The 15,252-nt window shown below is 45.2% G+C and overlaps 1 protein-coding gene across 1 annotated transcript in view; it reads right to left on the bottom strand.

The window, feature by feature from the left end:
• Positions 1-1,717: 1,717 nt before the first annotated feature.
• The window catches only part of LOC147635449 (TRAF-type zinc finger-like protein), a 31,171-nt gene continuing 17,636 nt past the window's right edge, over positions 1,718-15,252 (bottom strand). The window contains exons 3-5 of the mRNA XM_086802724.1: positions 6,021-6,158; positions 5,809-5,933; positions 1,718-2,171 (exon numbers count right to left, since the gene is read on the bottom strand). Of these exons, the coding sequence (XP_086658850.1) occupies positions 1,997-2,171; positions 5,809-5,933; positions 6,021-6,158 (438 nt within the window). The 3' untranslated portion in view covers positions 1,718-1,996. The remainder of the gene's footprint in view (positions 2,172-5,808; positions 5,934-6,020; positions 6,159-15,252) is intronic.

Below are 15,252 nucleotides of genomic sequence, written 5' to 3'. Positions count from 1 at the left end.
AATGTCTAATTTTGGAAATTTATTGGGCTCACATGGAGTAAGTTATCCACTTTGGTGGATTTTCCTTACATGTTAGGATTCTCAATTTAGCCCCCCTTTGTTGGAAATTGTGAAGCATGCTTATATTAATCTTGATGGGTTGGACACCATCCTAGTAGTAAAAGTGATCATCACAATCGACTATTACCCAATAGGATAGGAGAGAGCATACCAACTCTCCACCACTTTTTTGCATGGATTTGTTTCTTAACTGAGAAGTTTTGTTTGAGTTTGATAAGCAATTGCCAAGGAGACCATCAACCATCCATCCATAACCATTGACTATTGATAGTCTACCATCATCAACTTAACCATGACCACTAAACATCAATCATTACTATCAACCATTGACTATTATTATAAGGGATATTTGCATTCTAAGGTTTTATAAGAACTAATAACTCTCCACCACACTTTTGCATGGTTTTTTTATATATAAGAAGAGGTAATTGTATGGAAGTACAAGTGATTTCATCTACTGTTGCCAAATATTACCAACTCCCATCCATTTGCTCATATAATTACCATTAACCACTATGAGAATTGACATTTTCAAGATGCCTTTATGATATCAGTAATATTTTGATGGAGAATTTGGTGACACGAGAAGTGTTCGAGCAATCAAATATACATTTTCCAATATGATAAAGGAAAGAAGAATTTATAAAATTTCAAAATAACTCCTATCTAGCTCTCCATCTCAACTTAATGATGCATGTTCAAAGCTTCCTGTTTGTACTTTACAGACACAAACCTTCTCTAATTATGTTGTATAATGAAAAAGACAGATGGATATGCATGAAGTTCTTAACTATTCAACTCCATCTAGTCCGCCAACTCCAGAAGGATGGGGGGGGGGGGGGGGTGAAGGGGAGGTCTAGCACAATCAAAAGTGCCTAGAACTCATTCATACCCTATTGCAAGGCGAGGTAAAAGATGAGAGCATGGTATAACTATAGATAAGTTGGCAAATCTCTCTTATCAAATAACATCATCAAACATATCCTTTGCTCAATCCTCTTATGGGATGCCTTTGCCCCTCATTCTAAAAGGTAAACTTTTTGTTTCCTTGAATATTCGCCATTAACTACTAATCTGGGACTTTAACTTTGTGCGCACGTGTGTGTGTGTGTGTGTGTGTGTGTGTGTGTGTGTGTGTGTGTGAGAGAGAGAGAGAGAGAGAGAATGTTTGGGGGCCTTGCACACACACTCAATCTGGACCACAGGTTTAAAACATAGTGAGCTTACATGACCTTTGGCCATTGTGCACATGGTACCTAACACAGTTCCCACATTGCTCAAGTCACGGGCATCAAAAGTAATGGTCTGCAACCCTGTGTTCCTTTAGGTATCTCTATGTAAAACATGCAGGACATGGGTCCAAATTGACTTGCATGAGATAATGTAAGGCCACATTCACGTGGTGACTGCAGAAGAGCCTCCTTTGATGCCACAATGAGAAGCTCCCTGTCTCATCACAGGTTGCAAATGAAATTGACGAAGGAACATTCTATACCCCACACGAACATCTAAGGATGTATGCCACTTCACTGTGAAGCCAGCTGCTACTCATTAGACTTGCATGGCATGTATGGAATGCAATTGTGCATATGCCCTCCACATAAACCAACCCACCTTGGGACCAGCCATCATTCACAATCTTTACTGACAAAACATGAGGTCAAAAAGGGTTTCTGTGTTATGAAAGGTGAATGATACAAAGAGCCATTTGTACAAATCAACAGATACCAACCTCAACTTGTGACAAACTCAAGATCCAAGTGTCCTAGAACAGGAGCACAAGATCGCAGTTTACAACAGTCTTGCCTAAAGTATCGTATGATACCTTACCAGATATATTGACTGCAAAATTCTAACATGAGAAACCCACCTGCAGCTCTGCATTCTTGAGTACAAACAGAAACTTTTTAAGGAGTAGAGGATATATGGTTTTAGTTCACTGCTGGCGTTGGTTTGGTCCCCGTCTTTGGAGCACAAAGGTTCCTATGATGATCGCAATTCCCGTGATAGCAAATGTGACCAATAACTTATGCTTTGATGTGGCACCGCCCCGGTTGCGGGGACCCTGGGGTGGCTCCGAAGTAACAGGCTGACTCCAAGAGGTGTGGTTTCTGCCAGCAGGTGGTGGAACAAAAACAAAAATCATTTGACGAATAAACTTCTCAAACTATACAATGAACATAAGGCTTGCCTTATTTCTTTTGTTAATATAAAAGGGGAAAAACAAAGGTGCGAACGAGAGAATAAGTGTGTTGTATATTTGTGCTAGGCGTGCAAGAGTTTACTAAAGAGACGAAGTGCAGCGCAACAGAAAAACGTAAGCGCACACACACACACAAGTAGACCTAAATATATTCACACACACACAAAAACATATATATATATATATATATATATATATATATATACATATACATACATACATACATATGTATGTATGTATGTATATATAAATGTAAATAAAAACACACACACACACACACACACATGTACACACACATATACATATATGTTTTCTATTTAATTTATATTTTATTAAAAGCTACTTTTTATTCTCTCATAGCGTCGACAATAAGCTATGACATCCCTAGTCACGTCATCAATGCCCAAGAGTAGGTGCAGATTTGTATAAGGTTAGTCCAAAAGAACATGCTTTATAAAACCAACGAACTAAGTTTCTATCACTCTCCGGAGGTGATGGGAATACTCAACCATGATAGAGACTAGCACTCAAAGTCTGCTCTGAGGTATAACAACAAACAATTACATAACATAGGAAAGAACCAAACTAAGTCTATATTAAGCTAGAGCAAGAAAGAAAAGACTAAACAAGGCCTACTCTAAAGTTAAAACAACAAACCCTACTCTAAGCTAGAACAAGCCACTTTTACAAAAAAGATGCCCCTCTACCTAGATGCCCAACTGCATGCAACCAGGACCTTGACCCTAGATTTGGTGTCCTAGGCAGCACCCAATATAGATCGGCACTGCTCCATGTGCGGGACATGCACACCTAACCATGTACGGGACTTGTACACCTGACCATGTACGGGACTTGTACACCTTTCCATGGACGCTCAGAGTGGATCCCTGGTTGACTCGTCCCAGACTAGGGCTCAACAAGGCGCCAATTACCACTCTAGGTCTTACACCTGCTGTACAAATATGTCCACGTGGCATCCAAGTGCGGGATGCACATGACAGGAGCGGGGTAGGTCGGCTACTCCATGTTGTCAGCCAGCCCATGACCTTGTTTATAAACGCTCCATATTTAATAATTGACCCTTGGTAAATTACCTTAGGGCCAATGTTTAATGTAGGTGACCAGCCATTCATCATGGGCTGACTTGCAGCCTGGCCAACTACAAGGCTGCCCTGCTGTTGCAAGCCTGCTCAATCAGGGCCAAGGCTACCTGACTAGCTGCTCGCTTGGCCCAAGCTCCCCGAATGGTTGCCCGCCTTCCATATGAGCTGTGCATAATGCCCCCACATGTGCCCTGCGCCTGCTCGGATGATGTGCGAGTATCTCTCTCTCTCTCTCTCTCTCTCTCGCTCTCTCTCTCTCTCTCTCTTTAACTGATGATCATGATGAGATTGACATACAGCTATTCTATCTTTTTGTATAAGTTTTGTTAGTCTTTTCCATGGCCCAATAATACCACACGGAAATCTTGTACCACCTTTGGTCTCATAGACCCATTGGGTCTTTGAAGAAATTTAATGTAACTTTTTTATTTTTGTTCTTTTCTCTCACACACACACACACAAAAGGGAGGTCTTTTAACATCATAGACAAGCATTCCATATGATGGCACTTAAGAGCAGGGAATCTGACTTAAACCCAGGATATCTTGACTAGAAGCCTGATTAGTAAACAGCTACGCGTGCGCGCGGCTGTTTAGATGAGGCTTAGATGTGCATGATTTCTATTTCGAGCCAATATGAAATCTTCCTCCTATCAATCAAAAAAGAGGACTAGGGTTTTGTTATTCCATTCTATGGGAACACAAGGGTAGAAGGTATACTTGCATGCCACACGTGTGTGCACGCAGGCTTGCGTGTGTAACTGAGAGAGAGAGAGAGAGAGAGAGAGAGAGAGAGATTAAGCGTCTACTAAAGACCCAATGGGCCTATGAGACCAAAGTGATACAATAATGTCCATGGCATATCTCATCATGGAATGAAAAATAAAACAGAAAGAAAACATAAACATAGCTATCTCACTGGGGTGATACAAAACTGTCCATGGAAACTCATCATGGAATACTAAGAACATCGAAACATCAGAGCAGCATCAGCTCCGAGTAGATGGCATAGCACTCTCCAAAATATCAAGCATGGGGCTAATGAGTATGGCCAAGAGGTCTCCCTCAGCTATGTCACGTGGCAAGGTAGCTCGATGGCGGTGGAGCATGTCCTGGATTTGGAGCTGATGAGGTGATCGTGGCCGACGGCCAGGGGACCGGGGGCGTCAAGCACACTGGAGTGCGGAGGCTCGATCCGAGGTAACTCCTCTCAGGCGAGGTAGGTCCAGAGCAGCTCTTGGAGGGTCCACAAGATCCACTATATCCGTGTCCTCCACCTCCTGGGTTTGGAAGAAACTGGTGATGGTTGGCTGGCGAGAGAGGGGGCGGGGTGGCTGGGGCATAGTCACACGAAACGAGGGAAACGGTGCCCGGAAACGTCGTTTCCCCACGTCAACCTAACGAAAACGGCCAGAAACGGGGGTGGGATCGTCGCTGCCCACGTAAGGTTCCTCCAAAAATTAATCGCCTAGGTCGGCTGCCCACGTGGCATTAAAAAAACCCCCAAAAAAAACAATGGCTGGCCCGCCCGTAACGCGATGCCCGTTGAGAAAAAAAGTGTGTTGATGGCCTTCGCTTCCTACCCGTTGCTCTCCTTGCAAAGCTAGTTTGCTTCTTGAACCTCAACATCTACTTATCACCACACCATAAAAGCTATAGTACACTGCTACTTTGGGTTCTATAGTTTAATTTATCAAGTATATGTGCCGTTTCCTAGCCGTTTCCATTTCCCGCGATTGCCGTTTTCGTTTCCGAGGGGGGTGCCGTTTCTGCTTCCGTTTCCCGTTTCTGGTGCCTATGGGCTAGGGCCGCAACTCTCAAGAAGGCATCCCTGTGTCTGCGGAGCTCAAGCAGGAAGAGACCTAGGCAACGCTAGTCCTGGAAGTCAATGATCCTAGAGAGTGGACCAAATCCCTCACGAAATAGACAGTGAAACCTCCTGCGGATCTCATAGTATACTGGGCAGTGGCATATGTAATGCTCCTCCTCGACCTCTGTGGGCATAATCGGCAGATCCCCTCCTCTCTGGGTCTCCGTATGAGCTTCCCGGCTCTGAAGATGCGCTCAGCTCTACCTGTCTCCACTCTGAGGCAGTGGGATGAAACCCGTATCTGGCCAATCGCAATCCGCATGGCATGGGACATGTGAACACTCAAGTAGCCTGGCTGCTGGATGAATCCATCCTCAGTGAGTTTCAAAAGGGGATTACATGTGCACATAGAAAAAGAGTAAAATAGAAGGTCGACACCAGAGAGGGTCATTACGAATTAAAGAAAAGAGTCTAGCCTAGGTAAGAGGAATCTAGAAGACCCCCATAATGAGAGCATCATGGAAACAAACCTCTTCAATACCAAAAAATTAGATAGTTTTTAGTAATTTTCTTCATTTTTTGCTTGACAAAAAATCATTAGTAAGGCCATGGGCTTGGAAAAAGAAAACCAACCTCGAGGAGGGCCCGCTTTCATTCTGGTTGTCATCGTGGTGCTGCAAGTCATGCAGAATTTTTTCACGCAATCTTACGTATTTACCACATGGTATGCACATTTCTGTTCGATTCCCACAGTGATCCTGCCATCAAGTTAACGTCCTTAAATTACTTTTGGACGTTTATACATAGCTAAAGTCTAAATCAATCCTAAAGTTGAAAATACCCACAGCATGAGCATCCAAGTCCATGGCTGCCACAGGAAAGTCACAAAAACTGCATGCCAGCATTCGTTGCGGACATTTTTCATTCTGATGCAACATGAGAAGCTCGCGCTCTGTGGCCTCATCACAAAGCGGACATTTTACCTACAAGAACAACCATCAGCCTCTCTCTCTCTCTCTCTCTCTCTCTCTCACACACACACACACAAGCCCGTGTGCACAGAGTTTCCATGGACAGTTTTGTATCACCTCAATGAGATAGCTATGTTTATGTTTTGTTTTTGTTTTATTTTCCATTCTATGATGAGATATGCCATGGACAATATTGTATCACTTTGGTCTCATAGGCCCATTGGATCTTTAGTAGACTCTCTCTCTCTCTCTCTCTCTCTCTCTCTCTCTCTCATACACGTACTCCGATTTGTCTCATAGGCCGAGTTCGGTCTTTTGGAAGACGTTAATAAAATCTTTCTTTCTTTCTTTCTTTCTCTCTCTTATTAGTTGATCGTGGCTAGTTTCTCCCGTACCGGGTCGTCACATGAAGACATCACATCTGTATACACTAGTGATAGTCGTTTAGTACCACTTATGGTCTTATTGACCCTTGAGGTCTTTTGTAGACGTTAATACTAATGTCTTTCTTTCTTTCTCAAGGACCCCCATGACCACGAGGGGACACGGATTCAAAAGAACTCACTTGACCGACCAGGCAGCGCACATTGACAGTACAAGAGCCACCTGCCCCATTCTGCCTCCCAGGTTCCACTTTAGAGACAGCACTGCAGTTTCAGTGAGCTCGACACAAAATATACGAAGTCATAGATGCCAAGACCACTCCTTCCCTATTCACACAGAGGACATGTACCTCAGATATATTTCCTACCACACCACAACTCGGCCATTGTTTAGGGCTACCTTGTAACTCTCACATGATCGTTGTGGTCCCTCACATGATGGTTTTATCTAGGTTTTCTTATTTTTCCATGATACCATCTTCATGGATTCATCAGAACACTTTTGGTCTCATAAACACACTGTCCTTTGGTAGACATTGATATTACTTTCTTTTTTCACGTACAAAGGTGATGACGTTGAGTTGGTCAGGTCATATGTATACCTAGGGATCACTTTTCCAAGCCAAATTTTTACTCTAGAACTGGCCGCCTAGGCACGGTTGGCGAGAGGATATGCCCCCCTCGCCCACTTGTAGAGAGTGTTGGGAAATCGGAGTTAAGTGTGGGAACAATCTCAGAGCCTAGGAATCTTCCCTTGAGGTAAGCAATGATGTCACACCTCATTTAATAAGGCCAAAGAAGAGGTTGTACTTTCAGCCCATAAAAGGGGCACCAATGTACTCACAAATATATCAATCAAGCAATGAAGCAGTGTACTTTGTGCCCAAGCTATTGTGTCTTATCTTGTACTCTCTCTCTAGCCATGGCTCTCTTGCGCACACACCTGCCATAGCTCTTGAGCCAACATTGGTATCAAAGCAGGAGCCCAATGTTAGACATCATCCCCTACTTGCTGGCTTCCTCTTTGGTGTCCTATTTTAGCCTCTAGGGCTGACCATGTTAGTCAGAGGGGCTGGTCACCCCTCACTCATATTTTACCCATATTTATTCCCCATTTTATGATCTTGGGATTTTCCCCCGTCGTGGAGGTATTTATCCCTAGTCGGCTGCCTTCATGTAGAGGTATATATAGCCGGCATGCCTCCCTCATATTTTCACTGCTTGCATTGCTTGCCTAGCTTGTCTAGCTGCAGTCCCTCACTTACGAGGTTCTCCCCTCTTGCTCGGGACATGTATTCCTTTTGATGATGATATTGAGAGCAGGTTCTCACCTGTGTTTCCTCTCCATCTTTCTCTCTCTCTCTCCCTCCCTCCTGTGTTTCCACTTTCCCTTCTTCCGCTGCACATTCTATCACCCAAGACATTCTGCATCTTCATCTTTCTACAGTCTACAGACAGCCCTAGTCGTGAGCTCACTTCTGTGTGTAGCCCTGGTCCTTCTACGCACAGCCCTGGTCGTTAACCTCTGTGCGCTGGTCACCGCTCGCTGCACACTAGCCCATTCGACATGTTGGGAACTGGTCGCTCGCTCCTTGCTGTCAAAATACACAACGGAGATGATAACCAAATCTGAGACCACAAGAGCAAGTAGAGTGCAGACAAAAACAGCACAAGAGAAGGAGAGAGATGGGCATGTAGTGGCCTTTCTCGCCACAATCATTGCAGGACCGCTCGGCATCAGTTTCTCTCGTTCTCTGTCAGGCTTCTTCTCAGAAGACTTCTCCGGTGAAGCCTTCCCTTTGCCCTTGTTGTTATTCCGGCCTTTCGGCCGTTGGCCAATTAAGGCCTCCGAACCTCCGCTGTGAGGAGGGGGATTCGTGAAACGTTCCTCCTCGTCCAAGACCATGGGCACAAGCTCCTCCCAGGTAATGGTGCTGAGCCTGCCACTAGTAATCAAAGAGGAGTAGAAAGCGGAAAACTGAGCAAGCAAGTGGGACAGCAAAGTAATGGCCATATCTTCTGATAATATCTCCTTCCCAGCCTGGAGGACTTCCTGCTGAAGGGCCTGCAGCTTGTTAATGTGCTCCCGCATCGTCGACGACTTTGCAGGGTTCATAACCCGCATCTGCACTTCCAAGGAAATCCTCTTCATGGGCGATACCCTGTTATAAAGAGAAGCCAAGTGCTGCCATATGCCTCTGGCCAATGTCATATGCTTTACGTGATTGATTACTTGTGGTGTGCAATTGAGGAAGATAAATGACCGGACCCTGGCGTTGACACGATCCCATATCTGTCCCTGTGCCTCACGGTCCTCCTTCATTGACAGTAACTCCCCTTCCTCTGCTTCCGGCCGTGGAACCCCGATAACGATGAAATCAACGAGGTCATATGACTCCAGCACAGACTCCATCATAACCTTCCAGATGCCGTAATTGTTCCCGTCCAACTGACGGTCCACTGGGAACGTGGGGAGAGTTGGGATCTTCACATGCTTCTCACCTAGCTCTAACGAATCTGCCATCGCTGGGATGTAACTGAAAAGGGTGGGTGGGTGCGAAAAAAAAAACTTTAAACCTGCAAGTGGCTGTCCAGCAACTTAGCCTGCCTTCCTCTTGCTACTTCTCTTCCCAAACAATCCCTAACAGTCCACCAATCAGCAACGCAACAATCCCCCTCTTGCTCAAAAAACTCCCAAGATCTTTCAAGAGCCTAGGGCTCTGATGCCATGTCAAAATACGCAGTGAAGATGATAACCAAATCTGAGACCACAAGAGCAAGTAGAGTGCAGAAAAAAACAGCACAAGAGAAGAAGAGAGATAGGCGTGAAACTCTTCTCTATATACACAAGATCCCGCAATGAAAACTGGATACAATGATGCGGGGGCAATGGGGCCATTTTATATGGCCCCATAAATGCAGTCGACCAGTGGAGAAGTGTGCCGCCAGCCTCACGACCGGGTCCCTCCAGTCGGCCAGCCAAAGAAACCTCCACGACCCCAATAGAACAGGTCGGCCAGCTCCATATGCTTATGTGTAGTCGGGAGCAGAAATTGGGGGATTTTTGAAAAATTGTACCATTAAGCCCTAATTAAGGACCCTGCATATACGTAATTTGGGTGTTTTCAAGATTGACGCCAAAATCGGCTAATTAAGGGTACCTGCATACTCTCACATTTGGGCTTTCTGAGAAATTGAGGCATTGGCACTAAATTAAGGCCTCGACCGACACTCCCTCAAGTGCTCTGCCCTAGCCCTCAGGCCTAAAATGACGAGCCAAGCATCCACTGGTTGGCATCGCTGCCGGAAGAGGATCTACATCGGCAAACATCATGCATAGGAAGTCCCTGCAACTTCCACATTTTTATGTTTTAGCTGTGTGAGTCAATAAGGGTCCCCTGCCCGGGTCCTCCCCCAAAATGTGTATTTTTCCTTTATTTTGCATATTCCAAACTATGAGATTTCATAAACCCTAGCCAAGAGTAAGGAGGGGTGACAAAGATTAGTTGCTATACTTTTTCAGAGTAGGTAATGAAACTTTTTCACTTAAGGGTCTCACCACTCCTTCACTCCAAAAAGGGGGGTTTGTTGGGAAATCGGAGTTTAAGTGTGGGAACAGTCTCTTAGCCGAGGAATCTTCCCTTGAGGTAAGCAATAATATCAAGCAGTGTACTTTGTGCCCAAGCTACGTACTCTCTCTCTCTCTCTCTTCCTTCTCTCTCTAGCCATGGCTCTCTTGCGCACACCCACCATACCTCTTGAGCCAACATTGGTATCAGAGCAGGAGCCCAAGACATTCTGCATCTTCATCTTTCTACAGTCTACAGATAGCCCTAGTCGTGAGCTCACTTCTGTGCGTAGCCCTGGTCCTTCTACGCACAACCCTAGTCACTAACCTCTGTGTGTTGGTCACTCGCTCCTTGCACCCCCAACGGCTGAGAATCCGTCCCTCTCGATGGAGTCCTTCAAGTCATCCTGAGCCAATACTTTCCGTTGACGGAGCTCACCACCATAGCCTACTATAGCTGCACCCTCGCCTAAGACCTAGGCTTGCTAAGCTTAACCTAAGCTTCGCATGGGATAGGTAGGCTAGACGAAGGAGATACACCGCCATCTTCGCCGCCTCTTCCGCCGGCTACTCCAACTCGGAGATTGCACAAAACAACTCGAGAGGCATCGAATTAGAGATTGGCTAACACAATTTTTTGATTTTGCATCTCTGCCTAGATCCGCCACCTCAATCGTTGCAGCGCTCATCTCCACCCGCCTTTGCCGGTGGTGCCACCGCTTCTCCCAGCTCAATCGGCTCTACAGAGCAAAAATTGGGAGATTTTTGAAAATTTGTACCATTAACCCCTAATTAAGGACCTTGCAAATACATAATTTGGGGGTTTTCAAAATTGAAGCCAAAATTGGCTAATTAACGGTACTTGCCTCACATTTGGGCTTTCTGAGAAATTGAGGCATTGGCACTCAATTGAAGCCTCCACCGACACATTGAGAGTCCCTCCTTTGTCAGAGTAGGTAATAAAACTGATTCACATAAGGGTCTCACCACTTCTTCACTCTGAAGGGAGGTTTGTTGGGAAATCAGAGTTAAGTGTGGGAATAGTCTCTTAGACTAGGAATCTTCCCTTGAGATAAGCAGTGATATCAAGCAGTGTACTTTGTGCCCAAGTTACTCTCTTATTCTTGTACTCTCTCTCTCTAGAAATGGATCTCTTGCGCACACACCCGCCATAGCTCTTGAGCCAACAGAGAGGGCTTCCAGACCGAGTTCCACAAAACTAGTACCAACTGCTAGCTATTTGACTCTTTAGTTCACCCGGTGTGATGTATGGGGCTCCTTTCTAGGGAGCGAGGAGTACTAAAAGAGAGTGGAGAGAGTCCAAGTTATGATGCTTTCACCGATGGTCAAGAGTAGACCCTTAGAGCCACATGCTATCGTATCGGCCAAGTCCGGATCAGCCCTCTACTCATCGACGCCATGTTCCTAAACATCACATACATACACCATGCCTACTCATCAATCAGCCCCTCAACACCACCTAGGCATGGTTGACGATGTAAGAATATGTGAATATGAAGTGGAAGCAAGTAGAGATCACATATTCTCACATTGTAGAGAGTTTTCACCGTGAGAACTCTCCTCAGAAGGTAGCCTTGGAGAATCACCTCTCCAACCTGAAGATTGCCGATACTGCTAACATTATGGATTCTATTACAGAGTTCATCACCATGTTTCAGAAGCAGTTGGTCTCTTTGGGGACCAAAGCTATCGATGAGGACTTTGTCAATCGGCTCCTCGCCAAATTGCTTGAGACTTTCTCAGCTTTTTGTGATACTATATCACTTCTTCCTTCTACTCCTGATCTACATACCATTGTTGGCATGCTTCAACATAGGAACTTAAGAAAGAAGACCAGCCAAGGTACTTCCAAGACCCTTCTTCAAGCTAAGGGAAAAAGCAAATGGCAGTCCAAGGTTTCCACGAGCAACAAAGGTGACCACAAACCTGCCAACAATTCAACTCATAAGGAGCTTACTTGTCATCACTATGGTCTCAAAGGTCACATTCAGTCTGATTGTCGCAAGAAGAAGGAGAGAAGGTGGTTTTGCTAAGAAACCACCCAATCAAACCTCTTCATCCACCAACCAAACTCAAAAATCCTCTTCCACCAAGGAGATTGTCTTCATTGACATTGAGGAGCTTCCACCCGACTCTCTTGTTCCTTCCATCTCACGTCTTACAGATTGGGTGGGTTGATAGTGGGAGTACCACTCACATGACTCCTGACACTCACATGACTCCTGATAGGACCCATGACATTCGTCCCAACTCTTCAACAGTGTCCATTGGTGATGCTTCCAACTTGGAGGACTCTTCGGTTGGTAATGTTCGACTTAACTCTTCCCCCGGCCAGCCTACTACCATTCAGGATGTGCGTCATGTTCCCAAGCTCTCCAACAATCTCCTCTCAGTTTTCCGGATTGCGGAGAAAGGGTATGGTGTCTACTTTGACAATTCCATCCTTGAGATCATCGACACCAGCATCGTGCATATTGTTGACACGGGTATCTAGGAAGGTGGTCTTTATCGATTGAAGGACTTTGGTGGCTCTTTGCCTGTGTCCCAGTCTCATCTGCTGCAACTTCTTCACAACTATCATGCCTTGGTAGCTCATGTGGATACGGATTTGTGGCATGCTTGCTATAGGCACCTAAATTATACTTCTTTGCAGCTACAGCTGTTGTCTTCTCAGCAGGTCGTCAAGGGTCTTCCACCACTGAAACCCTCCCACTCCACTTGTGTGGCTTGTCTTCATCGCAAGCGACACCGAGACACCTTTCCTCACGAGGTTACTTGTAACTTGGTTGAACACAATGCTAATCAATACACTTAAATACACTAAGATTTTATGGACACTTGCTCAAATACAAGGAGTAATTTGTTGAATTGACAAGAGACACACAATGAGCCGGAACGGCCAACCCCTCCCTCAAATAAAGTATATTGATCTTGGGAGAATCAAGTACATAGTGTCATGGGCATTTCTGGCCAGATTTCCATACCAATGCATATGAATACAGTATTGCAAACAAGTGGTTGTTGATGTAGACTTGCAATTCACACTACCCTCTCAAGTGCCCATGTTCCCTACCATCTGCTCTCTATTGTTCCACAACCACATGGTAGCAACAATCTACAAGAGAGCACGTAGGAAAAGAGAACACTACACAGGGTATGCAATCTTGTAATCCGGTTCCTCCCTCCTGCTACTTGCTTCCATACTTAAGCATAAAAGCTTACCAATTGCAAGTAGAGTCGATGACAACGGAAGTCTTCACGATGGAAGTCCTTGGAGTGATGAGATCTTCAATTTGTCGCATTTCTTCACGACAGAAGTCTTCAAGAGGATGAAGGGAACCTTGGGAAAGCTTTCCCTATGGTTCAACTTGAGAAAGGAGGGCTGAAATTAGGGTTTTCAACAAAAAGACCAGAAATTACAGCAGTAAAGAGAGGTGTTTTGCTGAATTTCAGTCATTGGGAGTGTGTAGGAGAGTGATTAGCATCCGGAAACACTCTTGGAAGCTAGAGAAACACCTTAATAAGCTTGGAAATGGAGTTGGGAAGGAAAAAGTGCAGAAAATGCAGCCCAACAGCCCTCATGAAGGAGGCGCCAATCTCTAGAGAGAGGAGGAGTGAGGTGGTGAGTTGTCCAGTGTAGGTGGCAGGCAGGTGCTTTGTGGAGCAAGCTAGAGTGGACACATGGCTAGTTACTCCCTTTGTACAAAGGGGATAAGGTCTACTGCGGTGGCCATTGGGTTATGTCCACCTCGGGACATCAGTGTGTGTGAACACCGGGCTGGTCATAATTTATAAGTGAGTTTTGGTCGCCCAAAACTTAATGAAGTGTGTACACACTCACTTATAAATTAGTGCTAACTCCTAAGGCTAGGTTTATGACCAATACTTACCACCTGTCACATGCCACATGACCATGTCAGCACACAGTTTCACACGCACGGTTCGCGGGCGGGCGTCCCCTTACCCGAAACTACACATTGGTCAAGCAAGCATGAAAACAGCATGCAATTTCAATTGCAATCAAGCACATAAAGATACTATGCAATGCAGCATTGGTATGGACAATCCCCATTCATGAGACTTATAACAAAATAGACGTGCTCCACGCAAGTACACAAAGTACCAGAGACCCAATGGAACACCAATCCACCAGGCATTTCCGGGCATGTACACAGAGGCACAAGTCCCAAGTTCCAACAGAAAGCCAAGTCCACAGTATCACATGAGTGGCATCAATCCCCGGCATATACAACTGCCATGGACACCAGTCCAATGTACATACATGATGAGAAAGCACGGGACCAATTGGGTGACCAACCCCCGGCTTCTAAACAGTTGTCCGCAACTGAAAAGCATCCAAATATGTCTAAAGCACATGCAGGCAATCTCTGAAGAACTCTTCATCTACCCATTTAGCAACAACGGGAAGATAGTTCTTAAACTTCACAAGGTAACGCCTGACAACTTTGCTTGCAGCAAGCTTGCATTGCTTGTGATACACAGGCTGCAAGATCTCCTCAAGCTCATCCACTTCTGGTGGATCCTCAATGACCATTTCACTGGGCTCCGGCCCTACATACTTGCGAAGGAGACTCACATGAAAAGCATTGTGTTTGTACCAATGACTACGTAATGCCAATCTGAAAGCCACTTCATTGATCTTCTCGATCACTCGAAAAGGCCCATAGTATCTAGTTGCAAGCTTAGGATATGCACCCTCTTTGCCAGGCCTCTTTGCAAGTCTTGCTTTCTCAAATTTCAGCAATACCCTATCATTCTCTTTAATATCCAATTGCCTTCTATGCTTGTCGGCAGCCTTTTTATGCTTGTCTTGTGACCTTGCAATGGCTGTCCGTACTTGAGCAAAAGCAATATCCAAGTCTCTTCCATACTCATCAGCTGCTGCAAATATCTCATCCTTTGTGCAAAGGATGGGTGGCAAAACCACCTTACCATAAACAATCTCAAACGGGGCCTTTCCCGTAGATGTATGCACCGTATTGTTGTATGCAAATTCCACAAGCAGTAAGTACTTCTCCCAAGAAGACTTCTGATCCGCCACATAACATTTCAAGAGATCCAACACGGCTGAATTTGTAGCCTCACTTTGGCCATCCGTTTAAGGGTGATAAGC

The sequence above is a fragment of the Cibotium barometz genome, chromosome 9 (genome assembly GCF_041138505.1).
Source record: "Cibotium barometz isolate CiBa-2024 chromosome 9, ASM4113850v1, whole genome shotgun sequence".
NCBI classification, from domain to species: domain Eukaryota; kingdom Viridiplantae; phylum Streptophyta; class Polypodiopsida; order Cyatheales; family Cibotiaceae; genus Cibotium; species Cibotium barometz.
This window is presented reverse-complemented; position numbering and strand designations above follow the sequence as displayed.